The 17,201-nt window shown below is 41.1% G+C and overlaps 1 protein-coding gene across 3 annotated transcripts in view; it reads left to right on the plus strand.

Annotated features, from left to right (window-relative positions):
- The window catches only part of ERICH3 (glutamate rich 3), a 91,768-nt gene extending 76,769 nt beyond the window's left edge, over positions 1 to 14,999 (plus strand). For all 3 annotated transcript variants that reach the window (XM_054981205.1, XM_054981207.1, XM_054981206.1), the window contains 4 exons: positions 444 to 857; positions 4,453 to 4,587; positions 8,026 to 11,179; positions 14,235 to 14,999. In XM_054981205.1, coding sequence (XP_054837180.1) covers positions 444 to 857; positions 4,453 to 4,587; positions 8,026 to 11,171 — 3,695 coding nt within the window. In that variant the 3' untranslated portion in view covers positions 11,172 to 11,179; positions 14,235 to 14,999. The remainder of the gene's footprint in view (positions 1 to 443; positions 858 to 4,452; positions 4,588 to 8,025; positions 11,180 to 14,234) is intronic.
- The last annotated feature ends 2,202 nt before the right edge of the window (positions 15,000 to 17,201 follow it).

The following is a 17,201-nucleotide window of genomic DNA, read 5'->3' on the forward strand; positions in this document are numbered from 1 at the left end:
CACAACAAGCCTGAGTTTCTGATGATATATACTGAAGCTGAAAAATAAGTGCATTGTCATATTCCCATGAAATGGTATCACACATATATTGAGATGATTGTATATAGCACGCTGTCCCAGTATATGAGGTAGGAGTGCTGAAATTTGTAACAAGTAAAAAAGGGAACTTCAGGTGATTCATACATTGAACAGTACTGGCAGGCACTCCATGACTGGCTACCACTGAGCATTAAGCTGACCACTCCCCAGTTTGGCTTTGGTTTAGGATAGAATCTGGAATGTTATCCACACAAAGCATAGTGTTTGACAAGTTAATCGAAATGGATTCTCACCTCCCCCTAGAAAGCCTTTGCACTTCCATAAAGGTCTCTCTATCTGGTAAACAATTATTGCAAGAATTGAATGCAAGACCATTAAAATGAAATTATGTTTACTGTTTGTAGACAGGAAGTGTGTGCCTTCCCTCTCATCCAGCAGCATTGTATATAGCAGTGAAAATGACTCTGACCGTGAAACAAGAGGACAAGATGAGGATAAAGAAAATTCTGACATACATTCAGAATATGAAAATGAAAATGAAAGGAAGGAAGATCAAGAAACTAGTCTGGAGGAAGAGGAGGACATAAGTGAAGCAGAAAACACAACAGACAAAAATGTGTCCAGCATTTCTCATGAAAACATGATAGAAACAAATCTTCAGGACATTACTTTGGTCACAGAGACAGCCAAGCATATATGGTCAGTAGATTTGAACGTAAGGGAAAACAGGGAGGAGGATGTGTTAGTGCATTTGGAAGGCAACATTCCAGAAGCAGAGTACAGAAGCAAGGAGCTTTCAGATACTGAGGACAGAGGTGGTGAGTATGGTGACTAAGAACTGTGGTGGGTCCATTCTGTATTTATTTTTATGGGAATGCTGCATTTTTGTGTTGTTTTTTTGATATGGCATGTGGACTACTATTACTTAACTCTTCCTAATATAGGGTTGCCATGTCCCCTTACCGTCCTGGTGGGGGAGGGGGGTAATGGACCCATCACTTACCTTTTTTCTTTCCTTGCATGCCCATTTGAGGCCCAAATCGGCCCTCTGCAAAGCATGGGAGTGCTTCTGGGGCCTGTGCAATGGTGTTACTCCTGTGAGTAATGTTGTTGTGCCACACCAGGAGCACGACTGGGAGGCCTGTTCCCCCGCCTTTTCCCCTGCCAGCCAGGTAAGTGGTGGCAGGGGACTGACTGGTGTGATTTTTCTGCTTTACCGTATGTGTGCTGAATAATCAGATGTGATGTGTCCTGAAATGGCTGAGCCAAGTGTTGAAGTGGAATTTAACATGTGAGGCTTTGGTGAGCCTTTCTCTTGTCTCCATCACTACTGTTTGTCAGGCGGTATGTGACAACTGAATTTTTTTCTTCTCTAGATGGAAGCAGGGAGAACCATGTTAAATGGATCCCAGAGTTAGCAATGTTCCTAGACTTAGTAGCTATCACTTCTAAAATCTCAGTTGGAAATACTATTACAGAACATAGAAAAATCTTGAGGAATTATTGTATTCAACTTAGCTGATCAGTATAAAGGTTTCCGGGCTCAGATCCTAATGACATCTAAAACTAATCTGCCAGTGATTTCTTTTGATCATTTGGGTGCAGTAAAATACTAGATGAAACCTTTGATTCCAGATTTCTCATTGTAAAACTATGAACTAATCCCCTATCTTTAATTTTACCCATGAGAAAATATGTATGTTCTAAATTTTGTTTCTCTTGATCATAATCATACCTGCTATTTGTGCAAATTATTATTTTTGTCTTTGATCAGGCAATTGGAAGGCATGGAAATATAAGGTGTGCATTATTTAGATCATGGTGAAATCATCCTAATCAGGACTCAGTTCATTCAAATCGAATATGTGGTGATGTAGATGGGAAAGAGAGCCACAAGTCATGCTAACATTTCTGATTTGTATTTTTATGTGTATTCTTCTAGTGGTGAAATCTATAATGTTGATGGTTTGTTTCTTATTGCTTTGCATTGAATGAAATAGTTTGGCATGAGCACAATGTTATAAAAACTGGAATTGTTTGCAAACATCTTGGTGCTGGATTGCTTTTCATTTCTTTGCAATTTGTTATATATGTAACAGAGGAAAATTGAAAAAATACAGTTGTGGATGATTATGTTGAATTATTTATAGGTATTTAGTTGTTTGAAATATTTCCCGTCATCCATAAGCTGAGTTCTTGATGTGAGCAACTTTCCAATTAGACTGTTAGATGAGATGAATATTTAAATACTGTTGAAGAATGAAGTTATTAACCGTTGAACAAGTACACACATAGGATTAAGTGTTCTAATACAAAATGGAAGCATGGAGTAATCATGTGGGTTGAGTTAATGGCCTGCCACAGATTTGAAAGTAAAAGGGTATCATCATTTCTATTTAGCTCAGGTCTCTGAACATGATAATTAAACAGTTGTTTGATAGTTATAGATTTAAATTAATATACCATTTAACAAAGAGTGTTTTAAAACTCTACTGCTTTCATTGGAATGAGTGGATTATAGGATGGCTAGCTAGGGCTGCCAGCTCCAGGTGGAGAAATTCCTGGAGTTTTTGGGGAGCAGAGCCTGGAAAAAACAGAATTTGGGAAGGGGAGGGACCTCAGCAGGGTATATCACAGAATCCACTCCAAAGCAACCACTTTCTCCAGGGGAACTGATCTCTATGGACTGAAAATCAATTCTAATTCTGGGTGATCTCCAGCCACTACTTGGAGGTTGGCATTCCTAATAGCTACTGATAATGATTTTTAAAGCTTTGTAGTCGTATATTGAGGCAATAAGTTAGGTCATGGCAAATTTGGGAAACAGAGTACAAATTGTAATTTAATTTTTGCACAATCATAAAAATGAACACTGTTATTAATTATATAGAAATACACGAATTTGAAGAACAGTATAATCAGTGTAAGATCTTAAATAAATGGGGTAAGTTCTCATGACACTCAGCTAGCAATCTGGGGTTATACAGGAGTTTTCTAAAGATGGATAGAAGAAGCATCCCTTTGATCAATCCTGGCCAGATTCTTTCCCCTTGGAAAATAAAAAAACAATCATATCCACAACTTGATTATGTGTTTATTAAGAATTAATTGTTTTCCACATGCCATATACCGGCTTCCAAAATGTCTGATTCAGGTTGAATTTGTGACATATGAAACATGCAGAATGGGAAAGGGAAAAGAAAGAATTGTAAAGGGGCACAGAAGACAAAGAACTGGAAAGAGACATGCGAAAGAAACGTGATGTAGCAGATTAAAGAAACTGACATGGTTCCCCCTAGGTTACCCCTACTGCTTAACCTAAAATGCTCAACCACTCACTGAAGCCCCTCTGTATGTGTGTAGCTGATGTGGATGCAGCTGCCCATTTGGACGAGTATCTGTACTGCACTGCCACTTTGGGCCTTGCTGAGTTGGCTGGACATGCCAGCCAGTGGAGATGTGGATCCTAATTTGGGGCCACTATCTGCATGCAAGTGTCCTTGACTAGAGCTGGATTTGGACCAGTATGTTCAGGATTTATTGTCGCTTGAAGTCTTACATTGCAATGACTAATTAGTTGAAGTTGCATTGCCAAAAATGGAGTTACTAGTACCAAGCAGTTTACCTTTGTAAGATACATTACCTATTATTTGTCATTTTGGACGAAAGAAGAAAAATCTTACATGCTTTGTTTTGGGACTAGTGATTGCAAAGCTGATAGAATGCAATATTAATAATACATATTCTGTTAAGAACCAGTGAAATGTAAAGAACCTGATTAAATAAGCACAGAGGTTACAATGAAAATAACAGCACAACCTTAAACTATGTCATGGGCATAATAGGAATGTGGTAAAAATGTAGCAAAATCATAGACATCATTTCTCATGCATTTAGGAATATCAAATATTTGTGTGCTGATGCACAGGGATTTACATTGAGATCTGCCCATGCATTAAGATGAGAAAAGCCTTGCAAGCTACTTAACTTGTTTAGGGAATTGAAAGAATCATCTGAATTATGTTTGGGAGCTTAGTACTATAAATATGCGCTGAGTTTATCTTCAGCAGAATAACATTTTTTTTCTTGTCTAATTATTTTGGTTGTTTGCAAATTAAAAATATTTCTGAACAGAGGTCACTTTATGGCTTGGTGGTGTTTTTTGTGACTGATTTTTAAAAATTTGTTTTTGCACCATGGAGATACTGCTGCATGCAGCTTTTCATTTATTAAATCTGGAATGCTGTTTGCGTCAGATGTGTGTCTAATGCATCTTTGTGAGTGAAGGCTGCTAAATTTTAATTGACCCCTTAACTGCCAGTAGATGACTTTTTAAGCCCGTTTGTGATCAATATTTTTCCCAATTTCTCTCTTTTGCTCCCTGTTTTGTGATTGTTGTGCTATTTTTTGAAGAGTACAAATTGGTCAAAGAGAAAATAGCAGAGGCCATTGAAAAGGATCACCTTTTGAGTTCTGAACCTGAAGACAGTGATTCCAGTGCAGAGGAAGAGGAGGAGAACATTATTTCTGCTCAAGATAAAAATGAAGGTAAAGTCAACTGAGAAAATGGGGACTCTGCTTGAATTGTTACAAATCCTTAAATTTTTCTGTTTTATAATTCTTCCTTCTTTTATTTTCTTTCCTGGCATAGATGCAATTGTGTCAATAAATAATCTACATTTAAAGTTTAGCTGAAACAGTGGTTTTCAAATGTACTTTATCTTCAGGGAATACTTTCTATCAGAACTAGTTTGCCGCAGAATTCTTGCATTTTGCTAAGGATTCTGGAGCCTATTGTAGGTGACGGTCAGCTGCAATGAACCCTATGGAGTTACTGAGCCCAGTGACATCTATGGGCTTAGCCAGAAGTAACCCTGCATAACATTGCATTATTATGTTAGCCATTTTAACCAGCATGCTCTCTTGGATTTTTTGGACTTTGCCAATGAATTATATGAACAGAGAGTGAACTCTAGAAAACCCCAAACTCTCCAGTGGCTGTACACTTCCAGGGAAGATCAGTAGTGGTGGATAAACAGGAAAATGTTCAGGAAAGAACATCTAAAATGGTCAAGCAGTTAAAGCATCTTCCTTAAAATGAAAGGATAAAGCATTTAGAGGTAAGATAAAGGTTTATATTAATATGAGTGTTTGGAGTAAGTAGGTAAAGACTTTCCCCCCTCTCTCATATTTTGGGTTTACCCAATGAAATTGATTGATAGTTGGTTCAGCATACACTGAAGATGGGACTTATTCACACAGCTATGTAATTAATACATTCCCTCACAATAGTGATAGCTACTGGCTTAGGTAGTTTTATGAAAGGGAATACAGTTTCATAGAGGATAGGTGTTAGTGTTTATTAGCCTTGATGGCTCCATATAGGGATGCCAGGTCCCTCTACCCTCCCGGCAGGAGGAGAGACTCGGTGCTTACCTTGTTGGTCTTTCCTGCTGCTCCTCGCTCTTGCACGAAGTGGCATCATTGCATAGGTGTGAAAGCATGCACACAGGGACAGCGCAGAGACATCACTCTAGGAGATGACGTCATCATGCCACCCCAGGAGCACACCTGGGAGGTCCCATTCCCCCACCTTTCCTCCCCCATCAGCCAGGTGAGTAGAGGTGAGGGGTGGAGGGTGGGAGCAAGAGATACTCTACCCTCAGTGGGGGAATGGCATCCCTAGCTTCATAGGGTCACTGTTCAGTCAGTGTGCTGGGGGAGGGGAGAAGCTCTAGCCCAAATGCATCTTCAAAACATCTGTCTGGCTGCTGCTGGAATGCAAAATTAGACTGACTGTTTACCCAGTCCGGTAGGTCTTCTCTGTTGTTCATATCACCATATCCTGTCTGGCTTGAATCAAGAAGCTAGGGCCCAACTTGTCAAGCATATGTGTGACTGGCTGCACACCTCTATGTCTGTGATGTCTAGTAAAACTCACTGTGCGATGTCTTTGCACTCTGAGTTTCCCTTCACTTGTAGCTGCTTGTGAGGAGGAATAAAACTTTTTGAGAGATACATTTTTATTTTATTAGTAAGATTAAAAGCCCAGTAAAAAGGGCAAAGAAATAAAAGACAAAAGGAAAGAAAAAAGAAAACAAAAAAGAAAGACAAAGATTAGAAATAAGAGGAGGAATAAAACTTTGAGCATAATGCCATAAGATCAGAGATTGTAATCTACTGGATTTTGTTGAGAAACGCAGGTTGCAGATGTGGGTCGGCAGCAGTTGTATATCCCTCACCACATAGTGTGGCCCTTAGTTACCCAAATACCTACTTGACCTTTGACCTACATGGCATACATGCCTTTTCTTAATGAGGCTGATCTGAAAGTGAGGCCCAAAAACTTGTGTGGTTTTCTACCCCTTTATACAATACTGTTCATTTTCACTGCTCCTATAAACAATTTTTGTAAGAGGCAAAAGGTGCTTTTCTTAGGAATGCTGCTTTTCTTCCGGTTCTTCTGGCTGAATTATAGCCACTTTCTCCAGCTCTTTTCCTCTCAGATGCAGCTTTTTGATTCCAAGATTTGTCTGGTTTGATTGCATTGTTCAGTGAATGTCACTCATAAAGGGCCCATCAGCAATTCAGCTCTCACAATTTTTGTTGCAAGGTGTCTAAATTATACAAGCATACAAGCCAGATCAAACCTTTTTTCTTATAGATTCCAATATAATCTTTTTAGAAACCTTCTGCCAAATTTTAGAGCATAGTGTATGCAATGCAATTAATAATGTGTTTCTAGAGTATCTCACTTAAGAAAAATGGCTCTGATCCAAAGAAAGTAGTCCTTAAGAAATCAAAGGGAGAAGTTACATCCAGCTAACTGGAATGTCAATGGACCCTAATCACTCCTAGCTTGCTCTGGAATGGGGTCAAAGATCTTTTGATTTTTTTTTAAAAAAGGCATCGTATTGATTCCAACCAATATCTAATTTCATAGAGGTACATGGTAGATTTTGCTATATGAAGGATAATGTTCATTGAAAACTTCTGTTGCACAGGTTTTATCAAAGTGAATGGGAGTTGCAGCTGCTTTCAGGAGAGGGGGCCCTTGTCAAAAGCTCATTACCAGCTTGGTAATGGTTAAAAAGTTGAACTGGGGTCTTGGTTCAAATCCCCTTTGTGCCATGAAGATTGCTGAGTGGCCTTGGGTCAGTTGCTCTCTTTCAGCCTAACCTACCTCACAGGATTGGTGTGAGGGGAAAATGGAGGAAGGAAGACAATGTAAACTGCCCTGAACTCCTTGGAATTGAAGTTAGGTGATCATGGAACAGGTATGATCAACAACCAGGGAAGGAACTATAGCAGCATAAAAATACATTTATGTATTTAAAATATTTATGTCCCCCTCTCGGCAATGTGCATATACCAATAGCATTGAAAGATACACAGTATAAGACCAGAAAACTAAGAAAAAAACATTGAAGTAATTATAGCAGCTGTAAAAATCAGCATTAAAATTAATAAGGTCCTAGCAACATTATACTACTAAAACAAGCAAGTTAATAAAACTGGTAAAAGGGGAAAAATAAGAACCACTCAAAACAGCAGCAGGATAAATAAGTACAGCAAAGTTAATCCATACAGACAAGATACATGTGGCCACTTAATCCCTCCTACCCTGAATATTTTATTCCTGCACTTCTGATTTAAGCACTGAGGTGCCAGACTGTGCCCTTATGGCACTTAGTGTGTAGAGTTATTTGAGTTTATAGTCATGTTTATAGGAGAAGTATCAGTTGAGTTTATGTACAAGGTTTACTAACCCATCTAAGCCTGGTCACTATTTATCATAAGTAGAAAGCAGATCCAAACAAAGCAGGTCCCACCAAATGAGCCAGCATGACTGAGGTGAGCTACGATCTAAAAGGGAAGGTGAAAAATATGAGACCTCTCATAAAAATGTATTTAAAAAGAAGAAGAAAAAAACTGACACTGATACAGTTATCATAATTGCAATTCAAGCTGTGCTTATTTTAATAGTGCCAGATGGAGATTCGTTGGCAGAAGAATTGAAAATGCTTGGATCACAGGCGGCTACACTGCAAGTGGAAAAAGACAAGCAGATGGTGAGCAATGAAAGAACACTTGAGGAAGAGGAGCGTCTAGCTGAGGAAGGATGCAAAGAAACAGCCCTAGAAGAAAAATCATCAGCCAAAAACATTGCAGCTCTTACACTGAAGCAGGCAGTAAAGAATGAACCACAGGGAGAAGAGAGAGAACTGGAGAAAGCAGCACTGGTTGAATTTAGTCTGGAAATGGACAGTGTAGAAAAAGACATGATATATGAAGAAGGAAAATCATATGAGGGGAACGCACAAGAAGACCAAGAAGTAGAAAAACTGAAGGAGACAGTATTAGGAGACGGATCGTGTAAAAGAGAGGACATATTGGAGGGTTACCACAAGTTAGAGAGGAAGGATGTAGAGGACCAGATGTTCATTGGTGGGTTAATGGCTAACAAGGAAGCATCCAATGAAGTTGCAGAAGAAACAGGTGAAACAGCTGCAGTTTTAGAAGCTATAAAATTAGAAGGAAGAAAAGCTACTATGGAGGAAGAGGAACATGGGGTAAATGAGGTTATAGAAGCAGAAACTGAGGCAGATGTGGTTATGGGAACTGTATTTATGGAAAAGGACACTGTGGGGATGCCACGAAAAACTATGGAAGAAGCTGAAGCTGGAGGAAGTGAAACTCTGCAAAAAACTGAACATGAGGAAGAGTCTGGGGGAAAACCTAATGTAATCAAAAATGAAATTACAGAAGGTATTTCTTTGAATGGAGATGAATATGTAAATGTAGAACTGAAAAGCGATCCTATTATGGAGACACAGCTTGTAACACCAGCATCAAAAGAGGTAGAGTTTATCACCATATACAAAAACGTAGATGTCCCAGAAGAGTCAGTACCTGGTAGCAATGGTCTTGTGGGGGAGGTTTCATCTGACCAGGAAGAGTCATGTCTGATGGAGGAAAAATTAGAAACAACATCTCGAGTGAGCAAGATGAAAATTCTGTCTAACAATGAAGATGTAGCACGAGAAAAATTGGCTACTTGGATGGACGAGCCCTTACTGGATTGGGAAGCTGAGAGGGGCATGTTACTAAGAGAAGAAGAAAATAAGAACAGCTATGGAGCAATAGTAACAACTGAAAGAGAGGAAAAAGCAGATAAGCAAAATGCTGAAGGAAATTCAGAAAAAGAAGCAACAGTAAAAGACAGGTTATTGGTTGAGGATCCTACACAGGAAGAAGAGAGTCCAATGGAAGCTGTGGAAGTGGGAGTTGAAGAGGAATTGATAGAACAGGTGTCAAAATCCAAAGTGACAGGTCCAGAAAGAAAGCTGATAACTAAGAAAGACAAGTGTTTTACAGAAGATGCAATTGCGCCAGAAGCTATGGTGATGCTGGCTGAAGAAACAATAATGATGTCAAAGCCAGAAGAGGTTGAAGCTGAAGAGGCAGAGGAGGAAAGTAAGGCCTTGGTTAAAGGGAAGGTGGAGGCTGAAGAGGTGGGAGGAAAGGTGGTACTTAAAGGGAAGGAGGAAGTTGAAGAATATGAGGCAGAAAGAGAGGTTGAGATTAAAGGGAAAGTGGAAGATGAGGAAGCAGTGGCGGAAAGAAAAGTGTTAGTTAAAGGGAAGGTAGAGTCTGAAGAGGCAGAGCTGGGAAGAAAGACGGTGCTTAAAGGGAAGGTGGAGGCTGAAGAGGCAGAGGTGGAAAGAGAGGTGGTGGTTAAAGAGAAGGTTGAAGCTGAAGCTACAGAGGTGGAAAGAGAGGTGGTGGTTAAAGGGAAGGTGGAGGCTGAAGAGGCGGAGGTGGGAAGAAAGATGGTGCTTAAAGGGAAGGTTGAAGCTGAAGCTACAGAGGTAGAAAGAGAGGTGGTGGTTAAAGGGAAGGTGGAGGCTGAAGAGGCAGAGGTGGAAAGAGAGGTGGTGGTTAAAGAGAAGGTTGAAGCTGAAGCTACAGAGGTGGAAAGAGAGGTGGTGGTTAAAGGGAAGGTGGAGGCTGAAGAGGCGGAGGTGGGAAGAAAGATGGTGCTTAAAGGGATGGTTGAAGCTGAAGCTACAGAGGTAGAAAGAGATGTGGTGGTTAAAGGGAAGGTGGAGGCTGAAGAGGCAGAGGTGGGAAGAAAGATGGTGCTTAAAGAGAAGGTTGAAGCTGAAGCTACAGAGGTGGAAAGAGAGGTGGTGGTTAAAGGGAAGGTGGAGGCTGAAGAGGCGGAGGTAGGAAGAAAGATGGTGCTTAAAGGGAAGGTTGAAGCTGAAGAGGCAGAGGTGGAAATAGAGGTGGTGGTTAAAGGGAAGGTGGATGCTGAGGAGGCAGAGGCAGGAAAAAAGGTGGTAATGAAAAGGACGGTGGAAGCTGAACATCTAGAGACAAAGGGAGAAGTGGTGTCTGTAGACTCAAGACCTAAAGGAGAAATAGTTTCTGAGGTGAGCATAGTGGGGGGACACAGCATAGAAGATGTGACTGCAGCAAAGGCGGCAGAAACACAGCAAGTATCTGAATCATCTATACAAAAAGAAGAGAGGAGAAAGGAGAATGATGCAAGACTCCAAGAAGAAGTGAAAACAGCATCTGAAGAAACATTAAGAGCAGAAGAATCAATTGATACGCTGTTGCTGAAGGAAGTGGTAACTGTTGAAGATGAGAAAGCAGGAATAGAAGAAAAAGAAGAGGGGATGGGAGGAGAAATAGTCCCTATAAAGTATGTAGAGGAAGCAATATTATTTGGGATACAAAAGCTAATCAGTGAAGTATCACAGATTAGTGTGGAAGCTATGAAAGATGGACTTGAAGATTTAATAGAGGAAATGTCACCTCATGAGGATGCCACAAGGGAGGACATTTTTGTGGCTGTAGGAGAAGAAAGGCAGATTTCTCAGAGTGACAGCTCTGAGGAGAGAGAAACCAAAGAGCTTGTGGAAGTAATCCATTTGGAGGAAAAACGTAGAAGTGGAAGTAGCCAAATAAGTCACGAAGAATCTCACATAGAAAATCTGCCAGTGACAGAAAGCATTCATGTGATCACACAACATTCTGAAAGCGAGCAGCAGCAAGACTTCACTGCACAAATGATATATCTAGAGGCACATACATCCTCTGACTTAGAAGACCGGAATTAATGGTGAAGGTGAGTGTGCACTTGTACCCAAAGAATGACCCTAGTCATGTGTAAGGAGTTTTACTGGCCTAGTGAGGAGGATCCTCTTTGCTTGAAACAGAAAGCATGGTCTAGCTTAAAGACAAGCACTTTAAACCCCATTGATTTCAATAGAAAGGCTCATATACTAAACCTTCTGAGATATGTTAAAAGTTTGGCTTCATTGAGCCCTTATATATGTATCTACCCTGGTGCTCGTTCCCTAAAGACCAGCCTATATATGGCTTCTATATGGCTCCCCTCCAGGTAGCTTACAGGCTGGACTTTCAGCCATAGACCGCCCCCCCTCACCTTTCCATTCTCTAGATTACTAGATTAAAACAACAATGTTGTCCTAAGAATGTAGGCTAAGCCAACCCAGTATTTTATCATCAAAACGATCAAGAACAGATGAGTATCTATAGTCAGAACTAGACATGGGCATGTACAGAAAAAAAACACAAACATGGTGTTCGTTGTTCATTGCCATCCACGAACAATGAACACTGACAAACATGATCCTGTCACGAACATGTTTGTTGTTCGTGGGGGCCATCAGGCTCTCCTCCAGCCATCAAGATCTCTACCACACCACTCTTAGAAACCTGACCTGAGCAGGCAGCAGGAAATGTACCAATAATAAATAATAGCTTGGCCCCAGAGCCTGGCAGCAGCCCTGGAACCTGAAGGGGTAGATCCCTACCGCACCACTCCCAGAAACCGTACCTGACCAGGCAGCAGGAAAGGTACAAGTAATAAATAATAGCTTGGCCCAGAGCCTGGCAGCAGCCCTGGAACTTGAAGAGGTAGATCCCTATCCCACCACAAAGAAAGTTCAAGCTCCAATGCACTCTCCCTGTCTCTCTCTCAAAATGCCAACAGCAACTGTCTCTCCCTCACTGTCTGCAAAACCAGAGCTGGGAGCCCCCCCCCCCTGCTCTTTGCTTCCTTGTAACAAATTTGGAGCTCTACACTTGAAAGGAAGTCCTGCCTATCAAGCTAAATTGGGCTTAGATTGGGGTTTCCAGGGCAACAGCAGGAGTTCAGACAGAGTTCAGGCAGTCCCTACCTCTGGTTGCTAAGCGAATTAATTGCAGGTGCCAGAATGTCTGGTTTGATGAACAGCAACGAAGGAGGCTTGCAACGACCACCTGTTTGTTTAGAATGGGGCCTCAGGAACAGCTTGTTCATGAACAGCTGATTGGGCTGTTCATGGCTTTTTTTTAGTTTGTATTGCTGTTCTTGCCCATCTCTAGTCAGAACTCTATGTATATGTGGCTGTCCCATAAGGCAGAAGTGATCAGCATCCTTGACCTATTTAATGGTTCTTTCTGCCCTGCTTGCCACAGTATCATCTATGTTTTGCTTGACTCTGTGTTGCCACACTCCTAAAAAGCCTAATGGCATGCCATGTAGTCCTTGTGTTGTCCACAATGAGGAATTTCAGTCACATATGCATTGTGAGTTAGCTACTGGGAACTCGGTTTCCAGATCAGAACTGTAGGGAGAGGGTTATTAAGCCACACCTCATTCTTCTGCTGTGAAATGGGCTCGGGGGGGGGGTATCATTTCCTGTGGGCAGGGGCTGTCTAAATTATTCTTGGGTTCTGGACAAAATCAAAGATTGGCCCTCCATGTCCCTTTTATTTCCACCCAACTCACTGAACAAGAATAAAGGAAAGGAGTTACTCAGGGCCCTGGCAGCCCCAAAGGGGGAGGGGGTGCAGCCGCCCAGCACTACACTGCTTGCCTGCTCCCTTTCCCGGCTCATTTGACCTATTGTCTATCATTCAAAGAAGTATAGCAGAAGAGTCAACAAAAGGATTTGCACTTGTGCTCCCTCCCTCCTTCATGGTTGGTGCATAGACCTGCAGGACCTGGCTAGCAATGAGAGGATAACGGCAGCTGTTCTTGCACAGCTGCCTGTGGTGAAGTTGGCTGAGTGAGGCAAGCTGGTGAGCAAACAGCCAAATGGGTGCAGCGCCCCTCCCTCTCTACCTCATGCATTACCTCGAGCTGCTGTTGCTGCATGGAAGTTCCCTCACCCCTCAGCACAGGGCCCAGGTCAGATGCCTCAGTTGCCCCATAGCTAAGGCCACCAGTGCCCCTTGGGAATTCTGTGGAGCAAATAGAACTCCTTGGGCCATTTTAGTTCATTAAAATTACATGGGAAGGCTTAAACAACCTTTCCTTACACACTATAGTTCTGATTGGAACTGGGCTCCCATGCTCTTGGGAATTGAGTTCCCAGTGAAGAACTGGCAGCACACGTCTTACTGAAAGTTCTCACGGTGGACCTGGGCACCTGGATGTAGTGTCAAGAGGTCACATACTTCCTGCATTTTAAGTGGCAGCTTTCAATATGGAAACCTAGTTCTGCATGAATACAGGACAACAATTAGTGATGCCGTAGTACTGAGCATCTCCTTGGTTTATCCAAGCACTGCAGGCACTGCAGTAAGTAGAGATGATGCAGGGGGGTGGGAATAGGCCCATCTGTTCTTCTTATGTGGGTCTTTGGCCTCAAGGTGAAGAAGTAGCTGGGGAACTCTGTACTTTTTCCTTGGTAGTAAAAAGCTTGTAAAAGACACATTTGCCAAACACAAAATATTCTCTAACTGCAGGGATATAAACCAATGCTGTATTTATTTAGATCTATTGCGTCAGGATACAAGGGGTGCTCTGGTGCAAATTACAGATTTGATACAACAAAGGCAGCCCAAAATATCTCAGATACAGCAACAAGAAAACCCACATTTTGCTTTGTAAATTAATGCTAATGAATTACACAGTATAAATTAAATGATGCTCTATGAATATTTTACGCTAGTTTTGTTCCGATTGTATTTTGAACAATGTTTAGATTAAAAACCCACCAGCAGCACACAACCAAAGTTAGAATGAGAGTGAACTGTTTCTATTAGAAGGGAAGTTGTTAGAAAGGGAGTAAGCATTTGCCCTAAGATTTTCTATTGTTTCATTTCATTTGAGTTGTGAGAGTTATTATGTGTATACTATACAGCTAACGTTCTTTTTGTTTTCTCAGAATTCACTAGGATCTGCCGTTCTGCTCTTGCCATCATTGCAGTCCCAAGAAATAGCAGGGGGCGAGGAACTCACTTGTGCATTGTCTTCACTTCTTCTTCTGCTTGTAGTGTACTTCCAGCTTTCCATGATTATTGTTATTATTAGCAACTCTTTAACAAGTCACTCTAGATTGGTACTGGCTGGGATATCTGCTTTCTTCTTTCTTTCTTTTTCTTGTTGAGTAGCATAAAAATCTGTCACTTTGCACCAGAACAGCTCAAGACAAGTGAAACGAGCCGCTCTAACTCCCTTTCAGAAATAGCACTCCTTTATAATTATAAAGATAATAATCATGAAGCTCTTCCAACAGCTGCCACACTTTCTTTTCGAAAACTGAGAATTAATGCTTTAATGGAACTTTAAAAAAAAATCACCCAGCTAATTGTAATGATAGCGAGGGCCACAGGAGGCATTTGTGTAGAACAATGAAGCTCCTGTAAGGCGATCCGAGCACTGTATATGTTGATGATTGTATCCACTTCCCCCATGCCAACCTTTGTGTCTTCTTAGATAGGAAACTCTTTGTTAAGAGGAGCGCTGTGTGTCCACACCTATTTATTCCAGCAGAATGTGGTATCTGTATATGTGCACTTTGATTAGGTCTTCTCTACATGGTTCACAATGTAAGCCTCAAATGATAATTTAAATCAAAAAACTAATGATGGAAACCACTTTGCTCTTAATGTTGATTGGGCTCTATAATAAACAGAAGAAATGCAACCTCTCACAAGATAAAGTATTATTTGCTGTTGCTGCTGCTGTGCACGGATATAGGGATAGTGCATACAAATACAGGGAGTCTGGTGTTGTTGAGGTCATGCCATTGCTTTCTCTAATGCACTTGAATCCAAACTGGCCCTTTTCAGACAGAAAGCATTTCTTGTTGCACAAGACAGGATAAAATGATTTGCCCACCTTGGCTGCAGCCCCTTCCACATGACATATCACTACTAATGTGGAGGGTCCCTGTCTCTAAGAATGACCTTTTCAGGGAACAAGGGGCTGCTGTGGAGAGAGGGAGACATGGAAGTTATTTTAGGCAGTTGGAACTAAAACGTGATTCTTTGGATCAAAGCAACTGCCTTTTGTATATGACTTCATAGCTATGTGGTATGCAATTATGTATTTTACACCAAAAATACTTATGAATGGCAGAGGCCTCTGCTTCTGTAATGCACCATAACAGGCTGATTAGGGAGATCTGCACTAAAGTGTGGAACACATTTTGGTACAAAACCCGCTTTTCTCCCGGAAGAATCAAGTTGGGATGAATGTTTTCCATGTAATAACACTGAGATTCCAGATGGAAGGCTGCATCAAATATAGATAGATAAAATGATTTCGAGTACAGGGGCAGGAGGATATCTATCCTTATCAAAGGATAGCTAGTGCATAGTGTGGCTGTTCTTCCCTCATGTGTTGGCCCTGCAATCTCTCTATAACTCACTCCATCTGCCACATGGTTTGTGCAGGGGTGCCATCATGAGGCTTGCAGGAATTGGGAGTGTGACTCAGTGTATCAGGGACAACTGCCCTACCCTGTCATGGGCTTCTTGTTAACTGAATTAGGCCTTGAGTCTGTCCTCTCTAGAGAGAATACCATTTGCCTGGGGAACTTTCATGCCCATGGCATTATGCTGCCATCTGTTATGCAAGTAGTGTCTTCCTTTCTGGCTTCATCAGGAGTGATGTGAGGTAGAGTTGTGTCAGGCATTCAGTCTCCAGTTGCATGTTCCTACTTCTTTACTATTATGCTAGTTCCATGTCACTGCAGGCAAGTCTGTGTTAATGAAATCAAAGGATGCAAGAGGTAGTGAGATAACTTTGGAATCTGTCTGTTACTTTCACTACATGCATAGGTTCCATCATCCAGCTAAAAGAGAAGTAGATGTATGTCCTAATGGTGCAACTCTAAACAGAGTTATGCCCTTCTAAGTCCCTTGATGTTATTGGGCTTAGAAAGGTGTAAATCTGCTTTAGAATTTTAGTGTAAGTCTACAGTCCTATGCTTTCCGGGAAGAAAGCCCTATTGAACTCAGTTGTACTTACTTCTCAGTTTGTATGTATAGAATTAGATAGTATTATTAGTAAAATGGTATACACGTATTAGGGCAAGAGAGAATTAGATCACACTGGTATTCAGAAATTCTTCTCCTGAATTTGTTACTGTCTTGGTAAAAATCACAGGTAAGTCTTCAGTGATGACCTTTATAGAAATGAGAAGTAATGTAAGGTTGCCGACATGAGGACAATAAAAATAGATTTTTTTTATTTCCATCATTTTGCTCTAGATTTCATACATACCCTACAATCCTCTACTTTATATGTATATATCAGGGATTTTTTTCCTCTTCACCAACCATGTGTGAGTGCATATATGTGTAAGCAGAAAAAGACTCTCCTTTCCATGCTGTATTTACAGTCATGTAAATCTAATGCATTGTACGTGTACATTCTTGCTCATGTTCAGCTATGAATGATGTTTACACAGGCCTTTGGAGTGTCTGTGTGTGTGTGTGGCTAAGGTATAGTCTTGACTAAAGTGGTCAAGACTATACCTCTTGGACCCAGTGAACAAGCTTGTTAAGCTTCATCAGCCTTAGACAGTAATTTATGGCATGTCCCTGATTGCCCCACAAACTGTGAGCCTCATTATATGGCACAGTAGCTAGGGAGTAAGTTCCTGATTCCCAAGAATTATTTATTTTCATTTAAAGATCAAAACTAGAGATGGGCATGAACCAAAATATGAATCAAAATTCAGCACAAATGGGCTGGTTCATGGTTTGTGAACCGGCGGTTTGTCAGAGCCCATTTCTGATGAACCGCCATGAACTTTAGGCTGGTGCATTTTGGTTTGTTTTTTGGTTTGTCACTGCAGACAGCCTGGCACCGATCAATCAGTTTCCTAGGTAACAGGGGATAA

This window comes from Eublepharis macularius, chromosome 5 (genome assembly GCF_028583425.1).
Source record: "Eublepharis macularius isolate TG4126 chromosome 5, MPM_Emac_v1.0, whole genome shotgun sequence".
Taxonomy (NCBI): Eukaryota; Metazoa; Chordata; class Lepidosauria; order Squamata; family Eublepharidae; genus Eublepharis; species Eublepharis macularius.